At 47.7% G+C, this 12,866-nt stretch overlaps 1 protein-coding gene across 8 annotated transcripts in view; it reads left to right on the top strand.

The window, feature by feature from the left end:
• The window catches only part of NFATC2 (nuclear factor of activated T-cells, cytoplasmic, calcineurin-dependent 2), a 177,904-nt gene that overhangs the window by 100,250 nt on the left and 64,788 nt on the right, over nucleotides 1-12,866 (top strand). For all 8 annotated transcript variants that reach the window (XM_011951356.1, XM_011951355.1, XM_011951359.1 and 5 more), the window contains exon 6: nucleotides 6,973-7,113. In XM_011951356.1, coding sequence (XP_011806746.1) covers nucleotides 6,973-7,113 — 141 coding nt within the window. The remainder of the gene's footprint in view (nucleotides 1-6,972; nucleotides 7,114-12,866) is intronic.

Below are 12,866 nucleotides of genomic sequence, written 5' to 3' on the forward strand. Positions count from 1 at the left end.
CTTTTTTTGTATTATTAGTAGAGATGGGGTTTCACCATGTTGGCCAGGCTGGTCTCGAACTCCTGACCTCAAGTGATCTGCCCGCCTTGGCCTCCCAAAGTACTGGGATTACAGGGGTAAGCCACCATGCCCAGCCTGTTCACTGTTATTAACAGAACCTGCCCTCTCTGCAGGAGCGAATTTCTCTAACCAATCTCTCCTGAGGTTCTTGGATAGATCGTAATTCTTGGCCACCCGGCTTGATGGCAAATTTCAAATAGTTGGGCAATAACATCCCGTTTCCAGGTCCACTTGGGCTGATGTGGGGGACCCTGTGCTGGTGTAAGTTTTCTTCGCTGAACCTTTGCAGTGGCCGCTGCTGTGCTGCAGGTGAGCAGTGTTGCAAGAGAAAGTAAACACCCAAACTGGTTAAACCAACAGCGTCCTGTTGATTCAGAGCTCGTAAAATACAAGAGCCCCCCGAGCCACTTTATGACGTGCCAGAATCCAGGGGCAGGAGGGAAGCCTGGGGAAGTCCCTTTGCAGGGGCCACCTTGAAGCTTAAGCTGGAGCAGAGGTCAAGACTTCACCCGCAGGCCTGAGCCAGGCCCTCAAAGATGACTTTAAAAGAAAGGTGCCTGGTTTGGTTGGAAAACTGCAGGCTGTGTGGTTTGGATTGTCTGCAATCTCAGAAATGAATGCGAGAAAGGGGGGCTGATGAGGAGGGTGGGCGCAAGTCTGGGAGGCCCACTGGGCTTCCTGAGAGCCCTCCCAGCCACCCTGGACCTGTCACCCTAATTAGCAGCCATAGGTGATAAGGAGGTTGCATCAGAGAGCAATAGAGAAGTAGAGCTCAGGAGGGTAATTTGGGCTGCTGTGCGCTGGCTTCAGTTCCTCTTTCAAAAGCTAATGACTCTGCCTCTGGGTTCTCTGAAGACTGGGGCCTGCCCTGGAGGAGTTCCCCATCCTCAGCTGGCCTCTTAAGTGTGGAACTTAGCTCTTAAGCAAATGTGCATGACAAGTCACCCAGAAAGATTGTTAAAACGCAAATGTCTGGCTTCTGCCCAAGAGATTGGGGCACAGTGGGTGAGGGATGTGGACTGGTCATCTGCATTTTTATCTAGCACCTTCTGACCCTGTGTTGGTGGGGGAAGGTTCTGCTACAGGTGACCTGGGAGCCACACTTTGAGAAACTCTGGCAATCGGGGTCAAGAAACCTGTGCTGGGATCATAGGCATGGCCGAGGCGTGTGGATCGCCGGAGCTCAGGTGTTTGAGATCAGTCTAGGCAACATGGCAAGATCCAGTCTCTATTAAAAAAAAAAAAAAAAGAAGAAACCTGGGTTATGGCTCAGGATTCACTGAGAACAGCAGCGACCATAGAGGTGACCTGTGTACACACATGCATGTGTTTGGTACATATATGGTAAAATATATAAGACAACAATGTCTGTGGCTGGCACATACAGCCTCTCAGAAGCTACAGCTTTCAGTGTTGCTAACCTTGCTGACCCGTGTTTATTAAGCCAGAAGCGCTTTTGATGAACTTGTTTAATCTTCATAATAACCTGTGAAGTGGGACTATTAACAGCCCCATTTTACAGATGGGGAGACTGAGGCTCAGAGCTGTGAAAATCGCTACAAGGATCACCCGGGGGGTGTCCAACACTATAGCCTTCACCAAGAGCAGGTGCTGCCCTTCACTGAAGCCGAGCTCTGAGCATCTGTCCTCTCCTGTCTAGATGGGAGTAACAGTGTCTTCCTTGCTATAGGGCTATGACTTAAGGGTTTAAACAAATAAAATGTTTTGAAAATAACTTAGCAAGAAAAAGAGGGGCAATTTTGAAAGTTAACGATAGCAAAGACTATCATGTCTCACGCTGTTACTGTGTGCTAAGCAGCGGCCATTTTGCTTTCTATAGGGTGTTTTCTCCTATTGTGGTAAAATACACATAAAATTTACCCTTTTAGCTATTTTAAAATATACAATTCAGTGCGTGAAGCACACTCACAATATTGTGCAACTGCCACTACTCTGTAGTTGCAGAACTTTTTTTTTGAGACGAAGTCTTGCTTTGTCGTCCAGTCTGGAGTGTAGTAGCACGATCTCGGTTCACTGCAACTTCCGCCTCCTGGGTTCAAGTGATTCTCCCACCTCTGCCACCTGAGTAGCCAGGATTACAGGTACATGCTACCAGGCCAGGTCAATTTTTGTATTTTTTTTTTAGTAGAGATGGGGTTTAACCATATTGGTCAGGCTGGTCTCGAACTTCTGACCTCAGGTGATCCACCTGCCTCAGCCTCCCAAAGTGCTAGGATTCCAGGCGTGAGCCACCGCGCCCGACCAAACTTTATCATTTTTGCTTATGAGGAAACTGAGGCACAGAGAGCTGAGAGCTGCCACTCAAAGGTCACACAGTGAGTAAACTATGAAGACAGAACTTGAACCTGGACAGAGTGACATCAGGCTGAGAAAACCCCATCTGGCCTGCAGAAGTTTTTTTTACCACCAGAGAAAGACACACCTCCTATGTTAGCAGCCACTGCCCAGTTTCCACCCCCAGCAAGCCCCGATCTGCTCTCCGTCTCTCCGCGTTTGTCCGTTCTGGCCAATTGACATAAATGGGATCGCATGCCATTTGTCCTTTTGTGTCTGGCTCCTTTTACTTCGCCTAATGGTTTCAAGGTCCACCCATGTTGTGGCATGGAATAGCACTTCATTCCTTTTCGTGGCTGAGTAATATTCTGCATGGATATACCATGCTTTGTTTATCCATGTATCCGTGGATGACCATTTGGGTTGATATTTGATATTTTACCATTTATGTACTGACCGCATCCATATATTCATATGCAGGGTCTTGATGAGGGCAGGTACTGTTATGACTTTACAGAGGAGGCATCTGTAACTCAGAGAGGTGAAGTGACTTGTCCAGGGTCACAGAGCAGGGGTGGCAGATGCAGGACTCAAAACCATGGCTTTCTGACCCCAGAACCAGCAGTTAATGATGTATTCTCTTGCAGCTCCCAGGGCCCTGCATTGCCCTGTAGTGATGGTACCACAGATCAAACCTGGCTGTGGCCTCTTGGAATCATTTGAAGATTGTTTTTGTTTTTGAGACAGAGTCTCGCTCTGTCGCCAGGCTGGAGTGCAGTGGCGTGATCTCGGCTCACTGCAACCTCTGCCTCCCGAGTAGCTGGGACTACAGATGCATGCCACCACGCCCAGCTAATTTTTTTTTTTTTTTTTTTTTGCAGTTTTGGTAGAGATGGGGTTTCACCATGTTGGCCAGGATGGTCTTGACTTCCTGACCTTGTGATCTGCCTGCCTCCGCCTCCCAAAGTGCTGGGATTACAGGCATGAACCACTGTAGCTGGCTTGAAGATTTTTTTTTTTTTTAAGGTAAAAACGATGCTGGTGTCCTGATCCTCAGATCATTTAAGTCAGAATCTCTAGAACAGCTGTTCTCAACCAGGGATGATTTTGCACCCGTCTTCCCCAGGGGATATCCAGCCTTGTCTGGAGACAATCTTGGTTGTCACAACCTGGGGGTGGGGTGCTCCTTGCATCTGATAGGTAGAACCCAGGGATGCTGCTAAACATTGTACAATGCCCAGGACACGCCTTGCCTGCTAGCCACAAAGAATTATCCAGCTCCAAATGGCAATGGTGTCAAGGTTGAGAAATCTTGCTTTAGAATTGGACCCTGGGCCGGACACAGTGGCTCATGTCTATAATCCCAGCACTTCGGGAGGCCGAGGCAGGCAGATCGCTTGAGCCCAGGAGTTCAAGACAAGCCTCAGCAACATGGCAAAACGCTGTCTCTACAAAAATAAGTAGGATGTGGTGGCACACACCTGTAATGCCAGGTACTCGGGAGGCTGAGGTGGGAGGATCACTTGAGCCCAGGAGGTGGAGGCTGCAGTGAGCCATGATGCCACCACTGTACTCCTGCCTGGGTGGCAGAGTGAGAGGGTGTCTCACAAAAAAAAAAAAAAAGGAGGGGAGGGTGTGGGTGTCAGTATTTTTAACTTCCCATTCAAATTGGCCAGGGCTAAACAGAGCTGCTCAAACGTGATAGTGCACAAGAATCACATGGGCTCCTTGTAAAACGGCAGATCTGGGCTCGGTAGGTCTGGGGTGGGGCCTGAGGTGTACGGCGTGTCTGACAAGCTCCCCAGTGATGCCAGCGCCTCTGGCCCGCACTTAGAGTTGTGAGACTAGAATACAGCTAAAGGCATACAGGCAGCCGGACTAGATTCTCACTGTTTTCTCTTTTTTCTGTCTCTTTAGATTTTCATTAAAAAAAAAAAAACGTTTTCCTTCAGGTAGGAGGTAGGAAATGCAGACTTGGCAAAGGTTGAATCTGTTGGTTGCTGAGACTATGAGGCTTTGAAGGGAGAAGCAATGAGGCTGCCGCAGGAAAGAGGAGCCGTGTTCACAGCAGTGTGCAGTGATTCACAGCTCAACTGTCCGCGCCAGCCTCCCGCCCAGCACTGAGAGCTTGCAGCCCCTTCCAGTCCCCAGCCCGCCTGGCCACAAGCCTTGGGCTGGCTTGCCCAGTAGCGATGACTCAGGCTTTCCACCTGTAAAACGGGTGGGATGCTCTCGCCATTGCACCACCCATCCCCGGGGCCAAAAGCCCCCAGCTGCTCCCCAATTTCATCAAAGGCAGATCTTCAAAGCCTGAACCTGCAGCTGCTGTTCTTGCTGCTAATAAATCTCATTTGTGGCAGCTCAATTAGGAAGTCATCACAAAACTTTGATATTGAAAGAAAGGATTAATAACCCAGCCCATGTGGGAGAGATTAGCCGCTTCTGCGGAGAGATCTTTGTAATCTATCCTTGTAGCCAGCAGCTCCTGGGGCAGTGCTGGCAGGCGGATCTCTGGGAACAGGGCGCCTGGGCTGAGCTGGGGTTGGGAAAAGCCATCAGGGGATTGGTCTGAGTTGCTGCTGGGTGGCACTTTCAAGGTGGAGTGTCTGGAAGCCTCTGGCTGGTACACAGTGACTCCTGAAATGTTGCCAAGTGCATCGATGCTCCATTGAGTGGCCCCAGCAGATGCAGGGGGATGCCAGTGGCCTGGAGGCCCAGGCAAGGCAGGAGGGAAGGGTTAGAATTGGTCTGTGGGCCTCACGCGGTTGCTGCCCAGGCTCCCGGATGGGGAGGTCTGCAGGCTCCTGGCATGGAAGGGGCTGGCCCTCTGCCCAGTTCTCTGGGCTTAGGGAGGAATGCCAAGAGCTCAGACTGACTCACCCCAGGGGGCGGGCCCGGCCTCTTGGCCCATGCTGGAAGGAGAGAGGCCTGAGGAGGCGGGGCCCTGGCTGTGGCTGGGACCTGTTTCTTGCCTGCCCTAGGAAGATGGCTGGAGCAGGTTTTCATTCTTTTCTGCAGCCTGACTTCTAGAATAGGTGACTGCTAGTTAACCTAAGAGATTGGGCTCTGGAGCTGGAGAAACCTGCTTTTGAGGGTTCAAATCTAAGCTTCACCATGGATCCTTGGCCAAGCTGTGACCTTACTTCTCTTAGCTTTGGTTTTCTCCCCAGTCAAATGCGAATCATTTTAATACTTCCTTCCTCAGAGGGTTGCTATGAGCATTCAAGTATAGCATTCTGGTTTAGTGCTCAGCAGAGGCCTTTCCTGTTCCTCCATTTTTCATTTATTACAAATATAGATGAGGACATAGATATAAATAGATGTATTGAGAATACCTATTGGGAGATACAGACATATCCATATCCATTCATCCACCCACCTACCCACTCACTCACTCATCCACCCACCTACCCATTCACCCATCCATCCATCCATCCATCTATCCATCCACCCATTCACCTATCCGTCCATCCATCCACCTATCCGTCCATCCATCCACCTATCCACTCACCCACCCACCCATCCATCCATCCATCCATCCACCCACCCACCCATCCACCCATCCATCCATCCACCCATCCATCCATCCACCCACCAACTACTATGTCCTTCTCCTAGGTTCTCGGCACTATTCCTGGCCCAGGCTTATAGCAGTACACAAAGCAAAGCCCCTCCTTCCTGGGCTTACATGCTAGTAGGGGAAAGATGAAAGAAGATAAACCAATACAAGCTATATATAATGTATCTGAAAGTGAAAAGCTCTATGGAGAAAAGCAAAGTAGGACAGAGAAAGCAAAGGTGACAGAGAATGAGAGAGAGGGACCAGGCTGGGTACTGCTGTTTTAACTCTGGGGAGGGGGTGGGGTGGGTTAAAGAAGCCTCTCAGAGGAGGTGACAGCTAAGTAGAGACCTGCAAGAAGTGGAGAAGGGAGCCATGTAGGTTACTGGGGAGGACAGACACTAGAAAGTGCAGATGCTCAAAGGTAGGAGTGTGCTGAGTATGTGTGAGAGATAGAATGTTCTAGAAGTATGGCTGGAGCAGAGTGAATGAGGGAGAGTTCTAGAAAAGGACATCATGGGAGTAGATCATGGATATCTTAAAGACTATGTTAAAGATCATAAATGAATTCCAAAGACAATATATCTAAACCTTCAGGTACTATATCCCAAGCTTAGCATACATGATGCCTTCATGTTTTGACTGACATCAAATGTACAAAGAAAGGATAAACTTTAACAAAGGAAACCTCTTATAAAGAAGTTGATTTGCCCATCCCTTTATAAAAGGATAAAGAAAACCAATTCTCATGTACCTGTCCTCCTTATAAGGACAACAGGCAGCCTCTGGCTTCCTGTAAGAACAGGCCTCTGTCCCTTGATTCATGAAAACGAAATGTGTTGTTAGAGGGAAATTAGCTCAAATGACTTAGAGCACTTTCACAAGGCATAACATTTGTACAGTCATTGATTGTCAGGGGTGATGTTTCCACATTTTAGATAACAACAGGTGACACAGGTGGGCAGAGCATGTCATGTCTCAGTACCCTGAAATCAGACCTCCTCTTTTGAGCAGACATCTCCCCTCGTCACAGTGACTTCTCTCTCTTTTGCCTGCAGCCCAGCGATCTGCTCACGAGCTGCCCATGGTTGAAAGACAAGACACAGACAGCTGCCTGGTCTATGGCGGCCAGCAAATGATCCTCACGGGGCAGAACTTTACGGCTGAGTCCAAAGTCGTGTTTACTGAGAAGACCACAGGTCGGTGGAGTTTTGAGCTCTTTCTCTGTCCCCCAGAACCATTCAAAAGTGACCATCTCTTTCTTCCATACAGCATTGGTTTTGGAGGGTGGATCCCACCATGCAGTTTTATACCCTGCTCTTTTCACTCAGTGTATCTTCAGGGATTGTGGTGGCCACACCGTTCACCATTGCATGAATGTGCCCTTCTACATTTTAACTCTTCTAGGTCAGTTTGACAGAAAATAAGATGATCCCCCACCCTCAACCCTTTTTTAAAAATTGCTTTTTTTACATAAGGAAGGAAATTTTAAAAACTTTTTGCTGTTATCAAGAAGGAAGGCCAAACAGCAAAGTGATAAAGCATGCATTCTCTGGCCCTGGATATCTTGGGTTCAAATTCTGGCTTTGCTATCTGCTTGCTCTGTGATCCGAGGCATATTACCTAACCTTTCTGTGCCTTAATTTCCTCATGTATAAAATGATAGTAACAAAATTTCTTACCCCATGGAGTTGTCATGGCGGTTAAATGAACTAATACATGTCACATAATTATAATAGCGACAAGTACAGCATAAGCCAATTGATATTGGCTACTTTTATTTTTATTATAAGTAGTTCTGCAGTTAATCATCTTATACTTCTAGGATTAATAAATCTTGTACATGAATCTATATGTATATCTTTTTAGTCTATTGAGGGTTTATTCCCAGCAGTGGAATTTTGGAGAGTCATTCTGAAGACTTTAAATACGTATTGCTAAATTACCTTCCAGAAATCTACAAATTGACATTTCCATCATGTCAGTCATAGTTTCACCCCATCCCAGAAATGCCATTTTTTTTAATTTAAAAAAATCATTGTGAAATTGGTACTTCTTTCTACTTTGCATTTCCTTGCTATGAGAGGCATAGCGTTTTGTTTATTCACCAGGTGTATTCTTTCTTTGGTGCACTGTCAGTGTCTTTTTCAGTGGGTATGTGGTAGAAAAGATGCTGATCTGAAGTAGGAAAATATCAGATTAAGCAATAATTAATGAAACAAATGTGTTGTTAGAAGGAAATTAGCTCAAATAACTTGGGACACTTATTTTGGACACTAGAACCAATTTTCTTTTTCCTTAACAGACATGATTTCAGTAGGTTACTTCAAAGGGGTGTTGATGTGTATCTGTGTGTTTATTGTCCTTAGAACAATCCGAGAACATAACAGGTGGGTTGTCCGGTTAGAGGGATTGTGCACTGCACAAGGGCACCTTCTCTGAGGGCTACCATTCAAATTGGATACATCCCCAGTTTACATATTAGTAAGACAACTTCTGGCAGGTGGAAGCAGACTGTCTTAGGCAAAGAATGCTTCTTCCAATCTCACACAAATCATCCTTTTGGGATGGGCTGGACATGTGACCAGACATGGGGTGTGATAACTGCATTCTCACAGTTGGAAGCATAACAGGAGGCAGAATTTATTTTAAAAGGGTTTGGTGACGAATTTGCAAAAAACAACAAAAAAGGTATTAAGTAAGGCTGTGGCAGTGGGAAGGGAGATGCAGGGATGTGTCGGGGAGTGGTTTAGAAGGCAGATTTCACTGAGGTTTGATGGGATGTAGTGGTGTAGAGAGGCATTAAGAATGCAGGTGGCAGGGCCAGCCACCAGGCAGGCTGCGTGCCACCCGGGCAGCTCTGCTACTCACCGGTGGTGTCACCTGCTGAAAGTCTCCCTCATCTATCCCCACCTGAAAAGCAGGGACAGTGACAGTGCCTACCACAAAGGTAAAGTCTGAATGAATTCAAGCAAGCTTAGCACCAGAAGTGCTCGGTAAGGGACAGGGGCTGCTGCTGTTTTTCTGGAGCTGCTGTGGATGGGGAAGGAGAAGAGGTTGAGTGTTGAGATTGTTCAGTTCACGTGGTGCGCTTGGCCAGCTGAGCTTTAGCACGCAGGGGAGGAGGTCTGTGTGGGGATGAGGTTGGGCAGGGAGGATGGGTTCCCTTTTGGAAGTGGAAGTGTTGAGTCTGATGTACCCATGGGCCTTCTTGGATGAACCATGATCTCACCTCTGTGGAAAGGCAAGAGATGGGGAGGTACGTGGCCACGTGGTCTCGACTAAGAAACCAGATCCTGGCTGCAGATGTTATCTCGGGAGCTGTCAGCAATGAGATCCCAGGTGAAGTCCTGGGAATTGGCTCTGACCTCCCAGGATGGCCTCTAGTGTGAGAAGGGGAGACTTAGAAGCTGAGAGCCACAGACTTTAAAGGTGGCAGAGGAGGAGCTACCACAGCAGGAGGAGGAGAACCAGGGGGATCTGGTGCCCTGGAGACCAAGGGAAGGAGACCTGGGAAGGGTAAGCAGAGGCTTACCCTTGCATGCTATGAAGGTCACAGAGCCCGGGGTCAGCCTGAGAGTCCAGAGAATGGGGGGCCTCTGGTGATTTGAATCACATGCACCCAGGTCACGGTGAGCTGAGCAGTGAGCTGAGGAGTAACGTTGCTTGAGGGATCAGAGATGATGAAGGTAGAGTCTGCTGCAGGCAAGAAGACTCTGCACCAGCGGTCCCCAACCTTTTCGGCACTAGGGACCAGTTGCATGGAAGACAGTTCTTTCCAACGGTTGGGGAGGTGGGCTGATGGTTTCAGGATGATTCAAGCACATTATTACGTTTATTGTGTACTGTATTTTTATGATTATTACATTGTAATATATAATAAAATAATTATATAACTCACCATCATGTAGAAACAGTGGGAACCCTGAGCTTGTTTTCCTGCAACTAGATAGTCCCGTCCAGGGGTGATGGGAGACAGTAACAGATGATCAGGCATTAGATTCTCATAAGGCGTGCGCAACCTAGATCCCTCGCAAGCGCAGTTTACAGTCGGGTTCACACTGCTATGAGAATCTAATACCTGGCTCATCTGACAGGAGGTGGCGCTCAGGCGGTAATGCAAGTGATGGGGAGTGGCTGTCAATACAGATGAAGCTTTGCTCACTCACCCGCCACTCACCTACTGCTGTGTGCCCAGTACCTGTCTGTAGTCTGGGGTTGAAGACCCCTGGTCTATACCACATTGTTAGCCTCAGCATTATTGACAGTTTGGCCCAGATAAGCACTTGGCAGGGGCGCTGTCCTGGGCACTGTAGGATGTACGACAGCATCCCCAACCTCCACCCACTTGACGCCAGTAGCGCGGCCCAAATGATGACAACCAAAAATGCCTCCAGACCTTGCCAAATTTGCCCTGGCAGGGAATATTGCCCCTGGTCAACAACCGCTGGTCTATGGCTTAGAAATTTTCAGGAAAGACAAGGAAAGGAAAAGAAGAGCATGAGGAAAAATCAGAATCAGGGTCACCTTAAGCCTTCCCCTGTGCTCTCAGCAGTGCAGGCCCAGCGTCTGCTTGGCGGAATGGCTGCACAGCTTCCCTGAGCCGTCCTGCAAAGTAGGGTGCGGGGAGGAGGCCTGGCCTCTGCTTGCTTTGCCTTGAGGGGCTGACCCAGCCGCACAGGGCTGTTGCCTGAGTGGTCTCTGTTTACACTGAAATCTTTCTGTATATCTACTTTTAATCCTTTTTTTAAAGAAACAATGTTTTGAGACACCAGCTCTGTCACCCAGGTCGGAGCTCAGTGGCATAATCATAGCTCACTGCAGCCTCGACCTCTTGGGCTCAAGCGGTCCTCCCACCTCAGCCTCCCAAGTAGCTGAGACTATAGATGTGCTCCACTGTGCTCAGCTAATTTTTAAATTTTTTTGTAGGGACATGGTCTTGCCATGTTGCCCAGGCTGGCCTCCAACTCCTGGGCTCAGGTCATCCTCCTGCTTCAGCCTCCCAAAGTGCTAGGATTACAGGCATGAGCCACTATGCCCAGTCTAATCCTGTTTTTAAAATAGCAATAGAGCATGAACATATTTTCAGTTATTTAATAAATATCCTTTGAGAACCTTATTTTATTTGGGGTTTTTTGTTTGTTTGTTTGAGACAGAGTCTTGCTCTGTCACTCAGGCTGGAGTGCAGTGGCATGATCTCAGCTCACTGCAACCTCCACCTCCCAGGTTCAAGGTGATTCCTGCCTCAGCCTCCCGAGTAGCTGGGATATTACAGGCATGCGCCACCGCACCCAGCTAATTTTTGTATTTTTAGTAGAGATGGGGTTTCTCCATGTTGGCCAGGCTGGTCTCGAACTCCTGACCTCAGGTGATCCACCTGCCTCGGCCTCCCAAAGTGCTGAGATTACAGGCATGAGGCACTGTGTCCGGCCTGGGAACCTGATGTTAAATGGATGCTTTGCATTCCATCAGGTTGGGTACTTGATTTAACTGTATTCCCTTTTACTGGGCATTAGGCGGCTTCCAACTTTGTGGTATTAAAAGCCACTCAGCAATGAACACCTCCTGCATTTATTTTGTCAGCTAAGTAAACACTCATGCTCTCAATCCAGGTTGCTTGTGTTCAAAACCCGGTGCCACTACTTTCTAGCCATATGACTTTGGGCAGGTTACTTAGCCATTCTGGGCAGTGGTTTCCTCATCTGTATATTGAGGATGAAGACATTCCTACCCATGCGCTGGCCCTGAGATTAAGAGTTCATATGTGTTAAGTACTTATAACAATGCCTGGCATGTAGTAAGTGTTTAATAAAGGTATGTGATTACTTCTTGTTATTGCTGTTGCCTAAGGTTAAGGCCTTTATATGGTATAATGGATTCAAGAGGTGCATTTTTGAGTATCTTGATATACTTTGGGGCAGGTTTATTTTTCAGGTGATGGACCAACATAAAATATGCTGTACAACAAGAATTTGCTAGGCTCTCATAAGTCAGAGATCAAATTGATGTGGCTAGGGTAGAGGCTAGTTAACACCAGGAAATACATTTGGAGGATCAGGAAGAGGTCAGAACAGAGTTCTCTCAGGGCCAGGTAGATACATGGCCTTGGTTTGGTCTGGGCATGGGTAAGGTAATAGAGAGTCACAGTGGCTTGTTGAGCAGGGGAGGGGCATGAAATGTCAATGACCAAGTAAGCATGGCCTGTCCAGCTTTGATGCATCTCCAGTACCAGGAAGCCATCCTGCTGGCCTTCTTCTGACCTTCACAAGAAGCAAACAGCCTTAAAGCGCCTCATCTGTGGTGGGGAAAATGCTAATAAGAGGTGAATACTGGCTGACACGATGGCTCAAGCCTGTAATCCCAGCACTTAGGGAGGCTGAGGCAGGCAGATTGCCCAAGGCCAGGAGTTTGAGACCAGCCTGGCCAACATGGTGAAACTCCACTAAAAAAAACCAAAAATCAGCCGGGCGTGGTGGTGTGCGCCTGTAATCCCAGCTACTTGGGAGACTGAGGCAGAAGAATTGCTTGAATCTGGGAGGTGGAGGTTGCAGTGAGCCAAGATGGCATCACTACACTCTAGCCTGGCGGACAGAGCGAGACTCCATCTCAAAAAAAAAAAAAAAAAAAAAAAAAAAAAAAAAAAAAAAAAAACAAAGGAAAAAAAGATGAATACTTCCTGCTCATGCCTAGTTGGCAGAGCCTCCACAGGGAGGGGGCGTTGCTGATGGAACTGTGCAGGGAAGAGTTTGAGGCTGGATCCTACCAAGTTCCTTATGGTGTTAGGAGCCAGCCAGCTTTTAAGCACTCTGGGAGTTTAATTATTCTGAAGCTATCCAAGGGCATCAATTAAGCATTTGTGGAATGAATGAATGAATGGCATTTATTCTCTAGCTTCTATTCTCTTGGTTTCAAAAGAAATTTCATATTTACCTCTTGAAGGCAGGAAAACACA

Source organism: Colobus angolensis, unplaced genomic scaffold, assembly GCF_000951035.1.
Source record: "Colobus angolensis palliatus isolate OR3802 unplaced genomic scaffold, Cang.pa_1.0 Scaffold319, whole genome shotgun sequence".
NCBI lineage: Eukaryota > Metazoa > Chordata > Mammalia > Primates > Cercopithecidae > Colobus > Colobus angolensis.